At 40.8% G+C, this 21,859-nt stretch overlaps 1 protein-coding gene, 1 long non-coding RNA gene and 1 other non-coding gene across 3 annotated transcripts; all 3 read right to left on the minus strand.

Annotated features, from left to right (window-relative positions):
- Positions 1–446: 446 nt before the first annotated feature.
- On the minus strand, positions 447–1,809 carry LOC138242995 (zona pellucida sperm-binding protein 3-like). Its single transcript, XM_069198500.1, has 6 exons — positions 1,605–1,809; positions 1,410–1,527; positions 1,122–1,211; positions 968–1,041; positions 614–796; positions 447–538 (listed from the first exon to the last, which is right to left on the minus strand). Exons 1-3 carry the CDS (start codon positions 1,727–1,729, stop codon positions 1,170–1,172), a joined length of 285 nt encoding a protein of 94 aa, XP_069054601.1. The 5' UTR covers positions 1,730–1,809; the 3' UTR covers positions 447–538; positions 614–796; positions 968–1,041; positions 1,122–1,169.
- A 55-nt stretch (positions 1,810–1,864) lies between these two features.
- Positions 1,865–2,931, minus strand: LOC138242999 (uncharacterized). The gene is made up of 3 exons (XR_011191867.1): positions 2,255–2,931; positions 2,038–2,153; positions 1,865–1,965 (listed from the first exon to the last, which is right to left on the minus strand). It is a non-coding gene; the product is annotated as an uncharacterized lncRNA (long non-coding RNA).
- Positions 2,932–10,048: 7,117 nt separating this feature from the next.
- trnar-ucu (transfer RNA arginine (anticodon UCU)) lies at positions 10,049–10,141 on the minus strand. Its single transcript has 2 exons — positions 10,105–10,141; positions 10,049–10,084 (listed from the first exon to the last, which is right to left on the minus strand). It is a non-coding gene; the product is annotated as a tRNA-Arg (tRNA).
- Positions 10,142–21,859: the final 11,718 nt, after the last annotated feature.

Raw genomic sequence — 21,859 nt, forward strand, 5'->3', positions numbered from 1 at the left:
TGATGTTTGTGCACCAGTATTGTTCCTCTGCTAAGGATGGGAAGGCCTACTTTACACCAAGCCCCTGGTGACAATTCTTTCCTTGCGTTTCTTTTAGTCAGTTTGTGCAGCCTAGAATAGGACACCAGATCTCACTCTTACTGGGCACTACAGTAGCAACTCACACTCCATAAGCACTACCCATCTCGGAAACAGGAGGATTTCCAGTATATTGAACACCTCTGTCTCTCCCACAGTAAAAAAAAAAAAAAGTCACAATGCCCTGCCCAAGGAATAGTGCGGCCATCTTCCCCCACTACAACGCTTTATTACTCCAGCCATTTTCAGTCCTCATTGGCAGCAATACGGGAAGCATTCTTGAAAGGGGAACCCCCACAAATACTTCCCTTGAATTCCTCCACCCCATTCAAACCTATAAACCATAAAGAAACAAGGGCAGGCAGAAGGGTCTTTCACAGCTTTATTGAAATGTTGCCATTTCAAGGCAAGTGGAGGCAGGAGAGTCACAAGGGCCAGGCTGGAGCCTTCATTCAGGCACCTGGGGAGGAAGGAGAACAATCCAGCTGAACTGCAGGACACCACCCCTACAGGAGCTCCTCCTGCCAGACCCTACCTGTCCACTGGCCAACATCTCCAAAGTCCTCTGCTCCCTCCACATCCTCACTGGTGCTCTCAGCATCTTCACTGGAGCTCCGAGGGTCTCCTTCCTCATCCTCAGTCCAGTCAGCTCCCACATCCAGAGGAGCTTCTACTGGTGCCACAGCCACCCGACTACTGGTCACCAGGCTCCTGGTACCTGTGGACAAGCAACACCCAGGAGTGAGGGATCCGCTATACCCAGAGACCCACAGTGATGCTACTCATCTAAACAGTCCCTTTGTCCAGCACGGGATCATTCCTCAGTTGTCCAAGCATGGTTGTCTCTTGGGCAGAGATGCATCCACAAGGGATAGAGAACCAGACCCACCTTCATTCCGACTGCCAGCACACCTGGACTCACAGCAGGCACAGGCCTCATGGTCACCATACAGCTCCTCCCACCTGGAGGAGAGGAGGAGGACAGGTGAGGCCTAAACCTGACATGTCCCAGAGCACCCTCAGCAGGCTCCTTGCAGAAGTACCTCTTAGCCTCCCTGTTGTAGGTGCAGGACTTGGTCCCTGGTGTTGCTTTAGCAGGAGCCACAGTGCATGTACAGCTCAGTCACTTCATGCTGCAAGAGGGAAGGTCACAGCATTAAGGGATCAAGGCCAATAGAGGGACAGAGAAGGACCTTCTGCCATCAGTGAAGGCAAGCTGGCAGCTCTAGGCACTACAGCTGCCACAGTCTGGTTCACATCTAGATCATGGATGTGAAAGCAGACCATGGATCAGTAGAGCAAGAAGGCCGAGCAGCCTTTGAGAGCAGTACCTTCCTGGACAGCTTCTTCTGGAAGAGGAAGGCATCAATTGTGAAGCGGAGCACATCCTTCTGCTTGGAGGGGACAAACCTGGACAGGCAGCCATCTGCCTTGCTGTCCACCATGCACCTGGGGACAAGGACAAGGATGAACCCCTGCAGGCTCTCAGGGCTCCTGCCCACCTCCCCTCCCAGAAGTGGCTGTACCCCAAGTTGTCGATCACAGGGAAACGGGGCTGGGAGTGCTGGTCTGGTTTCTCCGTTACATAACACGAGTGGATGTACAGCCTCTGCTCTGCTGTGGCAAAGTAGGCAGTGGCCTGGAAGTACATGGGCTGACCCAGGAAGTACTCATCCTTAGGAGAGAGCCGGACCCAGCGGGCTGGAGAGAGAGAGGCAGCATTACACCTGCACACAGCACCCCCTGCAGGCAGGAGGAGCCACTCACTCAAGGAGCTTACAGTTGGTGCTGAGCAGCACAAAGCTGTGTTTGTTCTTCAGGTCCTTGAAGAAGGTCCTTCTCCTGGCCCACGTGGGGACATAGCCAACCTTGTAGGAGTAGTGGAACCTGCAGAACAGAGGGGATGAGGGGCATCTGGACACTTTCCTAGTGGCTTCTCAGCAGCAGAGCCCTGCCTACCTGTTGTAGGAGCACTTGACCGGCACAGAGAAGGGAATGAAGCGATGCACAGGTGCACTGGAGGAGGGCGGGGCATAGCGGAGAGTGTTGGAGTACACCAGGCGGCCCTGGACAACCTGCAGGGTCACAGAGGAAGGGATATTCCCAGGAAAGGCAACCCGGATACTGGCCCTACAGCTCACATCGATACACTGCCTGTAGATGAAGACCCGCTTACCGATCGCTCAGTGCCGCACTCGTGAAGCCCGTAGATGAAGTAGAAGTAACTGCGTGTGGTTCGGCTGACGCTGCAGTTGCCCAAGGTCACCTCCGATGGCTGACAGCTGAAGCCGAACAGGAGCCGACTGACCCTCACGTACAGCCTGCTGGAGTCGCACCACACAGCCACTCCTCAGGTGCCCCCGATGGCCGGGCGAGCCGGCTGCCGCCCTCGCTGGGGAGGAAACAGGACGCTCTTGATGTAGGCGGGTAAGGGGCGGCTGCCGGCTTCGGGCTTCATCTTCTCCTTGTCGAAGTAGGGCGAGTACGCGTCTCTGGACACGGGAAGGCGGCGAAAGTCGGGAGCCAAGGACTGCGAGTCGTTCTCGCTTGCAGACAGGTCTTCGGAGGGCGCATCTGCCAGGTTCAAATCCTCCAACTGGGCTGCGTCTTCAGGAGCCGGGAGGTCGGCCTGGAGCGCCAATTCCCGAGAGTCCCAGCCAGCCGGCCCGGCGGAAACCAGTGCGGGGAGCCCGGCCCCTGTGCACAGGCACAGCATAAAGAGAAACGAGCGCATCGCCAAATTAACGTCCCGCTCAATTGCTACAGGAGTAAAATAAGTAAACCACAAAACTGTGTTGAAGCAAGAAAGCATAAAGTGTGAACGCGGTGACTAGGTTTTTATACTGGCAGGACCTGTTACCGCACACCTGGTCACACAATCAACACAATCAATTACATACAGAGATCCGGATTGTTCTCAGCGTCTAATTAGAACCTGATTTCAGTCTGAGGCGGGACTCCGTGAAGCCGCCTGAACATTTTCCCGTGTGTATCTGACCTCAGCGGAGGAGTTCCACGCAATTTCGACAGAATTAAATCACCCACACGTGTAAAATTTGCTCAGATTAATTTATTGTTCAATTAGTTTCTAATTTCCGTGGAAAGTGTGTTAAACTCGCTGTCAGACAGAGTACGGAACATGCGACACGTCCGTCCACACTTTCTTTTATCGAGGGGGCTGTTCTATCAACACGTACCGCAATGAAAATAATTTTACTATTTTTCATGTGTAATTGCATGTCATATTAAAATGTGTAATACAAGCATTTCTTTGCTTCCCAGTAAAGAAATACTGATCAGCTTTTGACATGATCTGATAATAATTTGTCTGATTTTCCAGAGATTGCTTTTGCTTCGCAGCACTGAGAACCTATGGAAGCCCGTTTCCGCCAGGGAGTAAAAAAAACGCACTATGGTATCTCAGAATTGTGACTTAGAATCATAGAATTGCGACCTAAAAACTCAGAATTTTGACTTTATCTCTCACATTTGCGACTTCGAAAAGCCCATATTTCATTGTCTGACCTTTTGTTATTGTAACGAATTCGGGTTCTAGGGCTTGTGCCCTCGCCGCTCCCACCCTACTTCGTGCCTCACTCTATTGGCTCAAACCCAGGTCTTGCTAGCTAGAACCCGAATCCGTTACAATAACAAAAGGACAGACAATGAAATATGGGCTATTTCGAAGTTGCAAATGTGAGATATAAAGTCGGAGTTGTGAGTTACTAAGTCGCAATTCTGAGTTACTTAGTCGGAATTCTGCGATACCATAGCGCGTTGTTTTGTAACTCCCTGGCGGAAACGGGCTTTCATACATTTCAATTAGTCTGATCAGTGCAGGACAAGTTAATGTAGAATCATTACTATGTCTGTCTCTTGTTTGTATATAAATGAATGTCTTTGACAACTTAATGTTAGTTTTTAATTTAGTTTTACGATGTAGGTCATGTGTTAACATATGCACGAGCATACGAAATGTCTCACTCCTGATTCAGCTCATGCTCCATAGGAGAGAAGAGATTCCTCCTGCTTCTCGTACAATCATATCAGAACAGAAGCCCGTGTCGCCCAGCTCTGATTCAAGAGCGACTCGCATCTTCAGCCCTTTTTTTATTCGTGATCCTAATTTTCTTTAGTTATGATCAATATTGAACTTTTTCTAAATAAAACGACAATAATCAAACATGCAGGCAGACTTTTAAAAAGTATTAGGAGCTGACAGGGTGCTCCTTTGGAATAGTTGTCAGAAAATGTGAGAAAAGGAAAGGTACGTAAGCTCTCACACACAGCATTAGAGATTGGCATCTGATGGAAAAAAAAAAATACCTGTCTCCCCAGCATTTAACGGTGCTGTTGTTTTGATTTTACATATTGTTAGCATTTTAATGAATTGTTAAAAGATTGATACACAAATCGCTAAATAAGAAAACGTAAAAACCCTAGCTGTAAGCAATTGGCCATTCATATTCCTGAATTTTAAATCCCTGTGTTTTTCTGTATCCGAATGCCTGGTGCAGCTAATTTGAAAGCAGAGTCTACCATTTACAGAAGCGTATTGTTGCCACCAAGGAAAAAAAATCCTGAGTTTACAGGAGGAAACAAATGCAAACACCGTTTAGAAAAAACACACACGTCTCAGGCCTTAACCATGACAAGGATAGGATTTGAACCTAGACGAGCAGAGCACAATGAATTAGCAATCCAAAAAGTGACTCCTGTTTAACTTTCTTTTCGCTTGCTCGATTTGTAGTACGCTCCTAAATCCTTACAACCGATAAACAAAACGGCTTCATGTGCCACAGCATTCTGCTGTAGGTACGGTTTGCACCGTGTATTAGGCGAACCCGAATTAAATATTTCAAATATGTGAAGAATTTCATGAAACCTGAAAAAAGATCACAGCCAATGTCAACAATTCAGACCCTGTAGGCAGCTTCAACAGAACAAAACGATCTGAAGCCGCAATAATTTCATAGAGTGTATTATGACACTCTAACCACGTTGTTGCTATTACTGCTACTTCTGCTGCCGTTGCTTTAAACTCTACTCAGCGGGCAAGTAAAGTTGTACATGAAATAGACTACTTTGAGCCGTCCAAATTCCATTATGTGAATTTAAGCTTTTTTTTATTAATAACAGCATTAGTAATACAATGCGTGCTCAGAAACCTTACTTATTAGCTTATGAAGCAATAGTGTTTCGACAATTTGCGGTCTTCAAAAAGTAAACGCTGAAGTTTTTATACTTCCTTGTGAGCAGATCACCTTTGATTTAGAAAAGGAAAACTTACTCCTCTGTTGCTTTCATTGCAATATCTGAATCGAGACCCAAGCGCTAAGAAAGCTGAAAAACGCAGAAGTCATAAACCCGATTTTAATTTAGACACACATTTTCTAATGCAGCCTTCATTACAAGACAGTCTATTTCTCGAAAGCGTGTTATGTAAAAAAGAGAAAAACGAAAATATATGGATGACAATATTTAAAAGCTTAAGATTTTACTTTTGAGAAACTGTCATTTTATGTATCTAGACGCTTTTCAACCACTGCTTTTTGAACTTTGCTGTGCTTCCTGAATCATTTTCAGCGTTATAAACTGGGTGTGGAAGTAGCGATCACTTTGTAGAGCAGTTGATAGACTGGAGCTGTTCAGACTACTCTTGTTATTTCTCAAATGCTTCCATCATTTTTCTTTCAGGCTAGGACGCGAGTGTGTACATGTGTTTGGTTTTCGTTTCACTGATTCCCATTGAAGATTTGTGAATTAACAAGGAAAGAATCAGTTGCCTCGGAAAGCAGAAGGTTTGGTTCTCAACGATCTTGAAGACACGCCCATGTAGAGCAGCGTGTGATGATTCGTACTATAAAAGACCAAGTGCTCAAAGTGACGTCTGTGTTTGCCGTTGAAACTTTTCATCTCGGGCGCACTTTTAGAAAGCAAAGATAGAGCAGTTGTGTTGAATCACACTACGACAGCTGTCAGCAGAGTGGCGCAGCAGAAGCGTGCTGGGCCCATAACCCAGAGGTCGATGTATCGGAACCATCCATTGCTATACACACCGTCAGTCTAATGAAGTGAATTTAAACTGATCTTTTTCTTTGTATGTGCAAGCTTCACACTTACTGTATTCGTTAATCTTTACCAATAGCAGATGCCCAAATGTATCTTTGGTTGTTCTGCGATCCTTCATAGTTTCCTCAATTCCTTCAAATGAACATCCATATCAAAGCAATTATATATATATATTACAATTAAGGTACATATTAAAAATATCAACGCACATTTCTATAATGCTCATTTAATAATGATTGTCAAGGATTGTCAAGTTCTCCAACAAATCTGTGTTCTAATTTTAAAATATTTTTGCTAAGGATACAACGGGTGTATAAATGAATTCTCCCAACAGCCAGTTAAAGAAAAATTCCACACGTGAGGATGGTTTTCTTGGACATTGACTTAGGTACTGAATTGTTTACTTGTTTTAGTTGCACACGAGTAAAACACGAAGATTTCCTGCAACATTCAAGAGGGTTTGCGAAGAAACCCCTTCAATTTTTAGCGGAGATTATGTTTACATCATCACAATCTGAAGCACGTCCCTGAGTGCGTTTGACCCACCAGCCCTTTGTTTAACAGCTGCAGAGGGACACATTCCCGTTGCTTTTCACAAATCACTGGCATTTTTTTGCAGCATTTCTTCTGTCCTGAGAAGCAAGATTTGTATTTTATCTTTCAGAAGTTGTATGAATTTCTTGAAGTTCAAAAACAACTTGTTCCTGAAAAGAAATGAACACTTGCTTCAAAGTAAATCAAGACGTATGTGTCTCTTGCTGTGTGTGCTCTTATCTGTCCACCTCTCTCTCCTCTTCTCTCTGGCAGTCTGTGTAGAGTATCTGAAGGGGATGTAACACCACTTGGAAAAGAAGAAAAATTATCAGGAAAAATTCTCAGGAAAATTCTCAGGCAGAATAAAAAATCATTATTCTTTTCTCAGTCAGATTCATTGCTCAGACTCACACTCAGACAGGATCTCAACTCCGTACTGCTCTCTATCCTCACAATCCAGAACCAGAAGATATTCAGACAATCAGTGCTGCTACATGAACAATATCAGACAGAACAGCCTGGACTCATGTCACATTTCCCCCTTTTATCCTTCCTCCCAGCCCTCTTAGAGACATAGAAAAGCCCCTGGTTCTCCTCTCTGTGAACTGGGCTCAGGGGTCACTGATCTGGCAGTTGTGGGCTCTGTTCCAGGTCGAAAGCAAGAAGGTTCTATTAACGCTTTCCAGGACTTCCAGCCCTTCAGTATTACTTTCTTTACTGTATGTCAGCCTCCCAAAATGTTTATAAATGTTTTATAACACACATGAGTGTGGAATTATCTTATTATTTATATATAGTATTTATGTAATAAACACCAGTAGTGACAATATGATCAGTATATTGATTATTTGTAGCCGATGGTCCGATGGTCGTGTCTACAATAGTGACCATTTGACCAGTCTGTAGCTCTGGGCAGTGGGATTCAGATCACACAGAAGACCTGTCTGTGTGTGATTCCACACCAGCCCTGGGATTCAGTTACTCTCACAAATGTCTCACAGACTGTCTTATAAATTTACAATTAGATGAAGTCATGTAACAGTTTTACAGATAATTTAAATAATCAGACAGCAGTTTTGGCAGTGGATACATCTCCACATGGGGGAAAGGGACAGTAAAATAGTAAGGAAAATACAAAAGAAGAAACTGAAATATATGCGCTCACTGTAAAGTACGAAGAGGTGGTCAGACAAGCAAAACAGCTTTGCGGATAATGTGAAGTGACATTGTTTTGTGTCAATCAGCTCATGGATTCAGCTTCATGTGCCTTAAGCTGTGCATGCCTTCATGAAGACTCTCTTTAAGATGATTGCACCTTTCATTGTCAAATCGCCTTCTTTGGATACAAAAGTTGCACCAATACTAAGAGAAAGGATGAGGAATGGCTTTTATCAAGCGATTGCAGTGTTTGTTTGACTGAGGATCCTTGTGTGCTGAACTGGCCTCTGGAGAAGTGTAGTGCAGTAAAACAGAAGGTTTGTGTCACTCAAGATTGTTACAGAACAGAACAATACAATTACAATACTTTTGTGAGAGTAAATATTACTGGTGCATCACAGTTCTTATAATGGTGAAAACAGGAGCACCTTCTCTACATTTTTGACTGAAGTATTTAAACGGAAAGAAATACTATCACTATGCAATTCATAAATGCAATTGAGCTCCTATAAAAGTTCTAGTCTGATGAAACAATGTATAGAATTAGGTGACAATATCGGAATTCATTCAAATGCACAAGATTAATTTTCAGCAACAAAAAAAGTGCTCGGAAATATTTTACAAGAATGAAACCTTACATTAACCTAAATAAGCATTCACCCTCTACATTAGCAGAGAACAGTAGGACAGAAGGTTAGTGTCACTGGACACTGCATCAGAGAGGCCGATCTCTTCTCCCTCATTATGCAGGCTTACCCACTCATGATGAACTGTCCTCCAGCTATACTCAGCTGCCATCATCGACTCAGACATGACGTTCATGTACATATTATACCTTAATATGGCACTTCGTTACAATAATTTGATCAAAACAACTGGTGAATAAATAATAATCAAATATTTTTTCCTTTCTTTTAGTAGCTAAAGACCAAAAAAGAAGCATTTATTCTTTTCCTCTCCTACCAGCCCTTACAAGTCACCCAGTTTTTAGTTTAGAGCTGGATTAAAGCTCCAGTCTCTTTGAGGGTTGAGTTGGAATCCCACAGCTGCCAAATATCTCCAACTATCTCAGTGTTAAGAAGCAAAAAAACTCACATTTGCTGCAGAAGGAACAGGAGAATTCGTGCCATTCAGCCTTATAGCGTGATGTCATTTTCTCATTCTCGTTTTTAGATGCTTGTGATCGAATCTATGATCCTTATGAGTGTGGTCACCCTCCATAAAGATAGCAAAGATACAACGTGCCACGTTTTCAGAGAATCACATTAATTACAGGTCAGAAGAAGGCAACAAAGTGTCCGCTAGGCAGTCCAGCGATTTCAATGGTGTTCTCTGTTGTTTAGGTCCAGAATGACACCCGTTACAACCAGGAAACACACAGTGTCAGGCATCAAAAAGACTTCCCAAAACCCTGATTCTCTCCTTGATCCGGTGATGGCATCCAGACATTTCCTGCAACACAGCCAGGATACGGTCTTCAACAACACGAGTGAAAAGCTAATTCCCAACCTTTGCAATCCTTTGCAAAGAAGGACCACATGTGCTCAGTGTTAAATGCACTGTTCATTATTAATAATAATAATCTTTACATTATATAGCGCTTTTAAAGGTGGCTTTTCAAAGCACTTTACAGAATGACAACAATAAAGTTAAAAAAATACACAAGATAAGCAGGATGAGAATACACAGTTAGAGGAGACAATAGATGGTGGTATTAAATACAGTAGGAACAGAGGGGTAAAGAATAGTGCATTAAAAGCTCTTCTAAAGAAGAGGGTTTTGAGTCTGGATTTGAAGGAGTTTAGAGAAGGTGACTGATATCCTTGGGGATAAAGATCCAGAGCTTTGGGGCAAAACAGGAGAAGGCCCTGTCACCCATAGAGTGTAGTCCAGATGGACTGGGGGACAGATAGGAAAACACAATTAGAAGAGCGAAGGTTGTGAGGTGGGGAGTAGGGCGATAACCCAGACAGGTACTGAGATGCCAAGCCATGGAGAGCCTTATAGCTGAGCTTGAGGATTTTGAAGTTGACAGGAAGCCAGTGCAAGGACTCCAGGACAGGAGTGATGTGATCACAGTCCAGTGCTAATTTCTTTCTTGTGGCTGCTGGTTCATTTTCAACTGTGGACTCTTAAGAAGTCCTGTATTTGACTTGATCAACACCAATCCCTAGAGGATTTAGAAAGGTTCAATAAAAATGATACATGACTCTGGTAGGACTCGAACCCACAACCATTGAATGACTTCATTCTATCAAGGCCTAGAAGTCCAACGCGCTCTCCATTGCACCACAGAGCCAGCTGTATGAACAAGTGTTTGCCCCCTTCCTGATTTCTTATTTTTTTGCATGTTTGTCACACTGAAAGTTTTAGATCATCAAACAAATTGAAATATTAGACAAAGATAACACAAGTAAACACAAAATGCAGTTTTTAAATGAAGGTTTTTATTATTAAGGGAAAAATTAAACCTACATGGCCCTGTCTGAAAAAGTGATTGAGATTTATCAGTCTGGAAAAGTTTATAAAGCCAGTTCTAAAGACCAAAATTACCCCAAGAGCACAGCGAAGACTCATCCAAGAGGTCACAAAAAACCCCACAACAACATCCAAAGAACTGCAGGCTTCACTTGCCTCAGTTAAGGTCAGTGTTCATGACTCCACCATAAGAAAGAGACTGGGCAAAAATGGCCTGCATGGCAGAATTCCAAGACGAAAACCACTGATGAGCCAGAAAACATCTTGATGACCCCCAAGACTTTTGGGAAAATACTCTGTGGACTGACGAGATAAAAGTTGAACTTTTTGGAAGGTGTGTGTCCCATTACATCTGGCGTAAAAGTAACACAGCATTTCAGAAAAGGAACATCATACCAACAGTAAAATATGGTGGTGGTAGTGTGATGGTCTGGGGCTGTTTTGCTGCTTCAAGACCTGGAAGACTTGCTGTGGTAAATGGAACCATGAATTCTGCCGTCTACCAAAAAATCCTGAAGGAGAATGTCCGGCCATCTGTTCGTGACCTCAAGCTGAAGCGCACTTGGGTTCTGCAGCAGAACAATGATCCAAAGCGCGCAAACTTCTATGCCCACTTTGATGCTCTGAACACGGGCAATGCTGAGAAGACCCCAAGTGTGCAGGGTGAGTTTGTTCTGAAACTCTCAGAGCAGGACGTGCAGAAGACTCTGAGCAGGGTGAAAATCCGTAAGGCTGCAGGGCCTGATGGGATACCACCTCACGTCCTGAGGACATGTGCAGCCCAGCTGACCACTGTGTTTACGGACATCTTTAACTCCTCCCTGTCACAGTCCATGGTCCCCACCTGCTTTAAAAAAACACTATTGTTCCAAACCCCCAAAAAGACAAAAGTGACATGCCTGAATGATTACTGCCCAGTAGCATTAACATCTGTGGTGATGAAATGCCTGGAGAAGCTGGTGTTGTCACACATCAACTCCTCCATCACAGAGTCCCTGGACCCCTTGCAGTTCGCCTACCAGAACAACAGATCAGTGGATGATGCTGTCTTCCTGGCTCTGCATACAACCTTGGAACACCTGGACACTAAGAACTCGTATGTGAGAATGCTGTTTGTGGACTACGGTTCAGCATTCAATTCCATCATACCCAGTCAACTGGTGACAAAGCTCAGGGGATTAGGTCTGTGCAACTCTGTCTGCAACTGGCTGCTGGACTTTCTTATTGAGAGACCACAGGTGGTGCGGATAGGCAATAAAACATCAACACCACTCACCCTGAGCACTGGAACCCCACAAGGCTGCTGTCTGAGTCCAAGGTTGTACTCCCTATTTACTCACGACTGCACAGCAAGACACAGCAACAACCGCATCATTAAGTTTGCCGATGACACCACTATAATAGGACTGATCAGTGATGATGACAAGTCCACTTACAGGGATGAAGTTGTACAGCTGCTTAGGTGGTGTCATAGCAATAACCTGAACTTGAACATAAAGAAAACGAAAGAGCTAATAGTGGACTTTCGGAGACACAGGCCATACACTCACAGCCCACTCAGTATTGATGGAACGGAAGTGGAAACAGTCACCAGCTTTAGGTTTTTGGGAATTCACATCTCTGAAGATCTAACCTAGACTGTGAACACTGACTCTATCATGAAGAAGGCTCAGCAGCGCCTTTATTTCTTGAGGTGCCTCAAGTGATGGGGGATGCCTATACATGTGTTGGTGAACTTCTATTGCTGCACCATCGAGAGCATCCTCACCAACGGGATCACTGTGTGGTATGGTAACACCTCTTCGCGAGAAAGAAAGGCACTACAGAGAATGGTCAATATGGCCCAGAAGATCATCGGCTGCGGTCTCACCGAGATTAAACAGCTCTATGAGGACCGCTGCTGTGGTAGAATTCTGGCCATCACAGAGGACAGTCACCACCCCGGGCATGAGCTCTTCACCCCACTGCCCTCAGGCAAGAGATATAAGAGCATACGGACATTTAACACTAGATTCTTCAATAGCTTCTATCCACAAGCAGTGAGACTGGCGAACAAATTTAGCCATCCCCCTCGGACCACACCTACACCATCACCATCTACCTCTTTATGATTTCTTATCTATTGCACATCTCCAGTCATTGTTTACACGTCTGTATTGTTTACATTCAAACTGTCTACATGTTTACTTGCACATTGTCTATTGTTTGTTTGTACATTGTCTTGATGCACTGTTTGCACTTTGTCTTGTTTTTTACACTTGTTTTACAATCGAGAGACTTTCTGTAAGTAAGAATTCCATTGTACCAGTACCGGTTACATATGGCAATAAAGTTCAAGTTCAAGTTCAAAACACACCAGCAAGTCCACCTCTGAATGGCTTAAGAAAAACAAAATGAAGACTTTGGAGTGGCCTAGTCAAAGTCCTGACCTGAATCCGATTGAGATGTTGTGGCATGACCTTAAAAAAGCGGTTAAGGCTCGAAAACCCTCCATAGTGGCTGAATTACAACAATTCTGCAAAGATGAGTGGGCCAAATTTCCTCCACAGCATTGTAAAAGACTCATTGCCAGTTATCGCAAACGCTTGATTGCAGTTGTTGCTTCTAAGGGTGGCCCAACCAGTTATTAGGTTTAACTAAATGTTATCCACAACTTCAAACACCTGTGAGAAACGGGCAACTGCAGTGTTACGCCTGCTGGCTCCACAGATAATCCTTTTTTGAAGTTTAAGGAGAGGATTTCTTTGTCAATTCAATTAAACGTTTCAGAAATGCTGAACTATTGATCTGTTTCACACGCAGCACGGGCTCTTCTTTGCTTACAAATATTTTTTTTACACCAATTTACTCAACTACGATTTTGCTGAGCATTTTGTTTGCTTGCTTCCTATTGTATACTGCGCTGATTTCTGTATTGTTCAATTTCCCTGTTGATTTTAATTTCTTGTTTTCTAAGACAATCAGACCAGCTGTTCTGACCTTACCCTGCACTGGAGCCCCTTTTTTCTTTCCAAAGGCGTGGAGAGAGATACTACTGCAGGTAACACCCCATGAGAAACATCATGAGTTTCTGGAAAAGCTCTCTACCTGCCCGCTCCCCACACCAACGTGTGTGAGCAGGGATTTAAAGGGACATTCTGAAGTGTAGAAACATTTTATCGTTACATACTTTTTCTGTGCAGTTAGTTCTCCTTCAACTCCGCCCGACAACAGAGGTCGTTTTTAATACAGGAGTAAAGGCACACTGCACATCTGCAAAACATCACGTTAAGGTTTAGGGAGAGCGACATCAGTGATTGGAAGGTACAGATGCAGCCATTCAAAGTGCGCAGTACAGACACATACCGGAGGTAATTGGCTACGGTGTCACGCATTGTGACGCGGGATGACGCAAAATACCGCGGTACGTGATTGGTTGACCGACAGGGGCACTCGTAGTCCGTTGGTCGGTCGTAGAAAGATTTACAGTAAATGTCTTTACTGTGCCCATTTTAGCATTGAATATTCATATGGAATTTTACCACTGAAGGGAAATCTTAGTACCTGAGCATAAAAGAATAGGAGCATACTGTAACGCGTGTGAAGGCCATAAACGATATTAATTTTGGAACATAAACATACAGTATATGGCTGGTCTCTGTACTTTAAATAAAAAATACACACCAGTATTCCATTTCTCCCTTAACATTTTAAGCTTCGAAGTCTTTAACTAATGTGATACTGGAGTCAACAAGCATACTTTTAGAATTTGATTAAAAGGGAATATAATATGGAATTGCGTATCTAAAGAAATTAATAATGATATAATTATATTCATGTACCGCAACACAAGAATAGTACATGCTGTACATTGTCTGTTGATAATGTTTCTGTAGTGCTTTTTCAGCACTCTGCATGTGACCTTGCTGGTGGCACTGTGGGTTAGGCTCCTGGCTCCTACCTCACATGCTGTGTGTTTGAATCCTGCTGGAGTCATGACTTTTTTTTCAACAAACATTTCTTTGAAAAAATAAAACATTTCCCTGGGTCAGAGATTAAATAAAACCTCACTCGCACCAAACAAATTTATATTTCTAAATATCACAACATGATCGAATTTAAGTCATTTTAATAACAATGAATAGTCACCTATGTGTTACAATATAAACATTTATATTGATTTAAATCGCATTTTGATTTAAATCGCAAACGCAGGTTTAAATATATGTGTTTTTTGATTCACAATCAGACAAATGCAACATAAATTGATATCTTTGTCTTCTAAGTATCTTAATAAACGTTCAGCATAGCATTCTCCCCGTTTAGATTTATTTTTCTTGGGATCCTGGGATCAAACATGGAAAGATTAGATTGTAATCGTTTTTTTTTTAAAATACATTTTAGAAAAGTGTAATCTATGCTAAAAAGTTGTACACCACCTGCTATAAAGATACATATTGTAATACTTTCGGGTTCGGATAGGACAGACACGAGAACTCAGACTTGCGGAGTTAAAGCAAGTTAAAGCCTTGATTTTATATATCACCTTTAAAAGTGGCATCTCAAAGCAAAGTAAATACCCAACACTGATTGTACCAATCTGTCATGCTAATAAAGCACCTTGAATTGAGAGAGAGAGAGAGAAGGGGAGGGCGAGCAAGCGAGAGAGCATAGCCAGGACAGACAGGCACTCCACAGACATTCACAACAGCGACATATCATAAAACATTTGCACATAAAGTTAAATTATTATTTGTTTTTCAGGAAGTTAAAAAAAAAACACTTGAATTACTTATCCAGTCTCTCGAAATAAAATTATTTTTCAAGCAATGCAACTAACGTCGGGCAATGTGTTTTTTTTAATCCAACATTGACAGCCACATCTTAAATCTTGTCAGTCAGCTCTTTTTTCTCTATTTGAATTGTGGCAATTCAAACAACCTGGGATAACAAGTGGTCTCAAAGTCACAGAGCTCACAGACCTTTCACAACAGATGACAATTCCCTTAGTCCTTCCTTAGTCTTCCTGAAATTGTCAGATTATGAGTGAACAAAAACATTTTATTAAAAATTTAATAAAAATTATTTTTTAATCGCGTATCTAAGGAAATAGCAGTATAACCTTGTTCATGCAGTGGCATGTTACATTATTAATTTGGGTGTCTCCTCTTGCCAGAAAGCTCTAAATTGCATTTTGAGTGCGGTTTTTGACTTTTTTTAAATTGCAACCCATAAATAAAGCTGATACTGTTTAGACTTTTAATTATTTTAAACTGTATTACAGCAGCACAATGCAACGCAAATTGCAAAAATGCACTTGGAATCTGTCCAAGCCCTGCTTTGTCAGGCATTTTCTTTTACTGTAATGGACATAAAAACTCCCTTGCTTTTAACAGAGCGTTTCATAATATCTAACTACGAAAATTATTTAAACTGCTACACTTATCATTCATCCAGAGCTCGAAATATTACAAGGATCCTCAAGAGCACAGCAAAGACTGTATTAAAAGTATACTAGTGACAAATTAGTATACTTTAGATCTTTTTTTCTGATATGGGGAAAATCTGATCATGTTTCTCTATAACAATAAAAAAACATTATTTTACATATCACCTTTATGTGATATCACCTTAAGGACAGCACATACAAGTGTTAATTGCACAATGGACCGCGCAAATCAATTTAAAATAGTCTTCTTTGGGTGTGAGGGCAGGAGTGGATCGCAGAAGGCATAATCAGCAAATTAGGAAAACAAAGAACAGGACAGGTGAGACGTGTATCCAGAGAGCGGGTGATCAGAAAAAGGAACAGCTGTTATGCCCAGGTTTTACGCTCTCTCTGCTGAATGAATAAAAGCATTTTATTAAAAACGCGTTTGCGTTTGTCTGGGTATTTACTTTGTAATCTGTGGTTTCCATCTACTGTATTGCTTTGAGATGCCACTTTTAAAGGTGATATGTAAAATAAAGTTTTTTATAATTGTTATAGAGAAACATGATCAGATTTTCCCTGGTTCAGAAAAAAGACGATTAAAATCTGTAATCTTTCCACTTGTATGTCATCGGAAAATACAAGAAGTTTCTGCTTTGTGTAAGGATGGTATCAAAAAGTAATCTAACTGGTGAGAAAGCTGTGCTGCTCAAAGCGCTTTACAGGATAAAAACAATAACAACAATAGTGTTAGGCTGGGCAAACGATTTTTTTATAGAAATACAAAATGAGATATAATGATGTGTTCCGGCTAAGACATTAACAAGTACAACCCCCCTCTCTGCGGGAGTGCTGGCTGTGACGAATTAAACCGGTTTCACAGGTATTTTCAAAGTAGAAGGGGGCAAGATTTCCAGCGAAAGACACCTCCCCCCTCCAAAAGTACATTACTTACTAGTTAAGAAAGCTAGGCTCCTCAATGAAATCGCTTTAACATGCTAATGGGTTGGTGTAACAGTCCAGGCGTGGCAAGCTTCTAATGTCAACCCGACTACGGCAAAAGGAACCCTTCTTTCATTGGAAGTCAATGAACATATTCTAGCCCTAAATGAATTAATAGCAAACATGGTTTACATAAAATACATTTTTCCAAGAAAGTTTAGCCTTTGTCACTAATGAAACCACTAAATACATAAATATAAAAATCTTAAGATTTTAAAAATACATGACTTTGCTAAAATTTATTTAAAAATAAAAACGATTACAAACGCCAGCGGAGAGAGAGAACAGGGGAGGGATGTTGGTTTTGCTTAAGGGGCGGGGCTATGGAAATTAGGTCTATTTGGGAATGTGGAGTTACATGTTCTGGTTGTTTGTGAATTATCGTTGTTGAGTATAGAGTGTTGAGGTGTTGATTTTGTGTAATGCTTTATGTTGAAAATTGAGCTGGATTTTGTTTATGATAAAGAGGATAAACTGGGATGGGAGGAGAGTTTAGTTTTGCATAAGGGGTGGGATTATGATAATTTGAGGAATTTGAGTGAGTTTGCGGGCTATTTTTGGTTTGTATTACAAATAATTCATACTAGATATTGAGATTTGTTGTGGTTTTGTTGAGATTTAACTCCGCAAGTCTGAGTTCTTGTGTCCGTCCTATCTGAGCCCGAAAGTATTACAATATGTATCTTTATAGCAGGTGGTGTACAGCTTTTTAGTATAGATTACACTTTTCTAAAATGTATTTAAAAAATAAAAATGATTACAATCGAATCTTTCCACGTTTGATCCCAAGATCCCAAGAAAAATAAATCTAAACGGGGGAAAAGCTATGCTGAAAGTTTATTAAGATACTTAGAAGATAAATGTATCAATTTATGTTGCATTTGTCTGATTGTGAAGCAAAAAACACATTTAAATCAAAATGTGATTTAAATGTTTATATTGTAACGCATAGGTGACTGTTCATTGTTATTAAAATGACTTAAATTCGATCATGTTGTGATATTTAGAAATATAAAAGTCAATTAATTGTCCATAATATTGCTATTCTATTTTTTCAAAGAAATGTCATAGTACACGAATATAATCATATAGTTATTAATTTCTTTAGATACGCGATTCCATATTATATTAGCAGAAAAGCTTAAATCTACCACCTTTTAACATGCTATTTCACATGTTAGTTAAAGACTTCGATGCTTAAAATGTTAAGGGAGAAATGGAATACCGGTGTGTATTTTTTCTTTAAAGTACCGATTCCTGGAATCTGGCTGGCTGACACCCTTCTGAAGTGGTTCCATAATATCTAGTATACGGAAAAGAAAGCGTTGATAAAAAAGCCTGGATTCTCATGTATCTCATACAAGTATCTTTTAATACAGTCTTTGCTGTGCTCTTGAGGATCCTTGTGATATTTTGAGCTCTAGTTGAATGATAAGTGTCGCATTTTAAATAATTTTTGTAGTTAGAAATTATGAAACTCCCTGTTAAAAGCAAGGGAGTTTTTATGTCCGTTGAAGTAAAAGAAAATGCCTGACAAAGTAGGGCTTGGACAGATTCCAAGTGCTTGTACAAATGTGCTAAAGTCCTTTGAGTATACAGCTTGTCCAAAGTCATTCATTATTAGTAATATCTTCGGTAAAGGCTTTGATGCATAAATATTTCTGATAAAGGTAGGTTGTGTACTTTTGTCCAACTGAGCAATCTTGCTTTCATAAAATATACCAACATTTTAATGACTGATGATTAACATGCTGTAATACACAGTTTAAATTTAAAAGCTCAAATGCTGTACATGAGAGGTTAAGCTTTATTGGCTCCTCCTGGCGGTTTTACAAGGTGATGCCGGATACTTTCCGGCATGACGTCAAATGACGCGATTAACCCCGTGATACTGCGACACGCCCACCGGGGTATACCGCAAAATACCCCACCCATTTTGAATGGCTGCATCTGTAGGTTCAACTCCTGCCTGAATGACATGTCTCGCTCCTTATTCAGTTCATCCTCCATACGAGTGAAGCAATTCCTCCTGCTTCTGGTACAACCATATCAGAACAGAAGCCCGTGTCACCCAGCTCTGATTCAAGAGCAACTCGCATCTTCAGCCCTTTGTTTTTGTTCGTGATCATTATTTTCTTTAGTTATTATCAATATTGAACTTTTTAAAAAAATAAAACCACAATAATTAAACGCAGGCTGATTTTCTAAAAGTATTAGGAGTTGACAGGGTGCCCCTTTGGAATAGTTGTCAGAAAATGTGAGAAAAGGAAAGTTACATAAGCTCTCACACAGCATTAGAGATTGGAATCTGATTGTTAAAAAAACTACCCATCTCCCCAGCATTTAACGGTGCTGTTGTTTTTATTTTACATATTGTTAGCATTTTAATGAATTGTTAAAAGATTGATACACAAATCGCTAAATACGAAACGTAAAAAAACCCAACTGTAAGCAATTGACCATTCATATTCCTGAATTCGTATTTATCTGTGTCCAAGTGCCTGGTGCAGCTATTTTGAAAGCAGAGTCTATGATTTACTGTATTGCAGAAGCGTATTGTTGCCACCAAGGAAAAAAAATCCCGAGTTTACAGGAGTAAAAGAGGAAGCAAATGCAAACACCGTTTAGAAAAAACACACACGTCTCAGGCCTTAACCATGTCAAGGATGGGATCTGAACCTAGACGAGCAATGAATTAGCAATCCAAAAAGTGACTCCTGTTTAATTTTCTTTTCGCTTGCTCGATTTGTAGTACGCTCCTAAATCCTTACAACCGATAAACAAAACGGCTTCATGTGCCACAGCATTCTGCTGCAGGTACGGTTTGCACCGTGTATTAGGCGAACCCGAATTAAATATTTCAAATATGTGAAGAATTTCATGAAACCTGAAAAAAGATCACAGCCAATGTCAGCAATTCAGAGCCTGTAGCAGCTTCAACAGAACAAAACGATCTGAAGCCGCAATACTTTCATAGAGTGTATGGTGACACTCTAACCACGCTGTTGCTATTACTGCTACTTCTGCTGCCGTTGCTTTAAACTCTACTCAGCGGGCAAGTAAAGTTGTACAAGGAATAGACTACTTTGAGCCGTCCAAATTCCATTATGTGAATTCAAGCTTTTTTTTAAATTAATAACAGCATTAGTAATACAATGCGTGCTCAGAAACGTTACTTATTAGCTTATGAAGCAATAGTGTTTCTTCATAACAACAACAGACAATTTGGGGTCTTCAAAATGTAAACACTGAAGTTTTTATACTTCCTTGTGAGCAGATCACCTTTGATTTAGAAAAGGAAAACTTACTCCCCTTTTGCTTTCATTGCAATATCTGAATCGAGACCCAAGCGCTAAGAAAGCTGAAAAACGCAGAAGTCATAAACCCGATTTTAATTTAGATACACATTTTCTAATGCAGCCTTCATTACAAGACAGTCTATTTCTCGAAAGCGTGTTATGTAAAAAAGAGAAAAACGAAAATATATGGATGACATTATTTAAAAGCTTAAGATTTTACTTTTGAGAAATTGTCATTTTATGTATCTAGACGCTTTTCAAGCGCTGCTTTTAGAACTGTGCTGTGCTTCCTGAATCATTTTCAGTGTTATAAACTGGGTGTGGAAGTAGCGATCACTTTGTAGAGCAGTTGATAGACTGGAGCTGTTCAGACTACTCTTGTTATTCCTCAAATGCTTCCATCGTTTTTCTTTCAGGCTAGGACGCGAGTGTGTACATGTGTTTGGTTTTCGTTTCACTGATTCCCATTGAAGATTTGTGAATTAACAAGGAAAGAATCAGTTGCCTCGGAAAGCAGAAGGTTTGGTTCTCAACGATCTTGAAGACACGCCCATGTAGAGCAGCGTGTGATGATTCGTACTATAAAAGACCAAGTGCTCAAAGTGACGTCTGCGTTTGCCGTTGAAACTTTTCATCTCGGGCGCACTTTTAGAAAGCAAAGATAGAGCATTTGTGTTGTATCACAGTGTAACAGCTGTTAGCAGAGTGGCGCAGCAGAAGTGTGCTGGGCCCATAACCCAGAGGTCGATGGATCGAAACCATCCTCTGCTATGTATTTTTTATGCACGATTGATAAGCACACCATCAGTTTAATGAAGTGCATTTAAACTGATTTTTTCTCTCGTGTGTATGCAAGCTTCACACTTACGGTACTCTTTCATCTTTACCAATAGCAGATGCCCAAATGTATCTTTGGTTGTTCTGCGATCCTTGATAGTTTCCTCAAATCCTTCAAATGAACATCCATATCAAACCAATTGTGTTTATATATATTACAATTAAGGTACATATTAAACGCACATTTGTATAATGCTAATTTAATAATAATTGTCAAAGATTGTCAAGTTCTCCAACAAATGAACAAATGATCAACAAATGATGATTAATCTCTTCTTGAATATAATCTCAAAAAAGAACCATTAAGGTTTACTAAGATCAAAGCTTAATCAGTGTATTAAGTTTAGCTTGCATCATAGTAATTGAGCAATAAAGTCTGTCCTAATTAAAGAGTACCCAAAGTTTGAAAGTACAACATAGAATAAGAGTTCTTAATTAAAGTTCTTAACTTTTATTGCTCTAAAAAGATTTGTGTCTCCCAGGCACCTCTTTTGTCTTTGATCTTTCTGGTTTGTGCCAGCGAAGTTGAATTCCATCATCAGTTAATTTGTCTTAAGTCTGAAAACCAAATTATGCCTGAGCTTAGACATTTCTCAAGCGAGTTTTCACTCAATGTTTATTTACTCAAATATTTAGTATCAAATGTACTACTGTAATCCTTATATTTTAAAAGACAATTAAGCAGTTTTACACCTTGCAAATTCAGTGGTTAACAAGGTATCTTTAAGCTAAATTTTGTGGATATTTTAACTTGATCAAAATAAAAATGTAATGTAAAAACATTTAAAAAATCTATAAGCAATACCTTAACAACACTGTGAACACACATTCTTTGAAATCACTGTTGCCTACTCTCCAAAGTTGGTTTATCTGGAAATAATATTATATTAGAAATAATATTAGAAGCTATTTTTACTACTGGATCTTCACTAATCAACTAATCAGACATACCCATTACACATTTTCACATTTTAACTCCATGTATCTAGAA

Source organism: Lepisosteus oculatus, chromosome 14 (genome assembly GCF_040954835.1).
Source record: "Lepisosteus oculatus isolate fLepOcu1 chromosome 14, fLepOcu1.hap2, whole genome shotgun sequence".
NCBI classification, from domain to species: domain Eukaryota; kingdom Metazoa; phylum Chordata; class Actinopteri; order Semionotiformes; family Lepisosteidae; genus Lepisosteus; species Lepisosteus oculatus.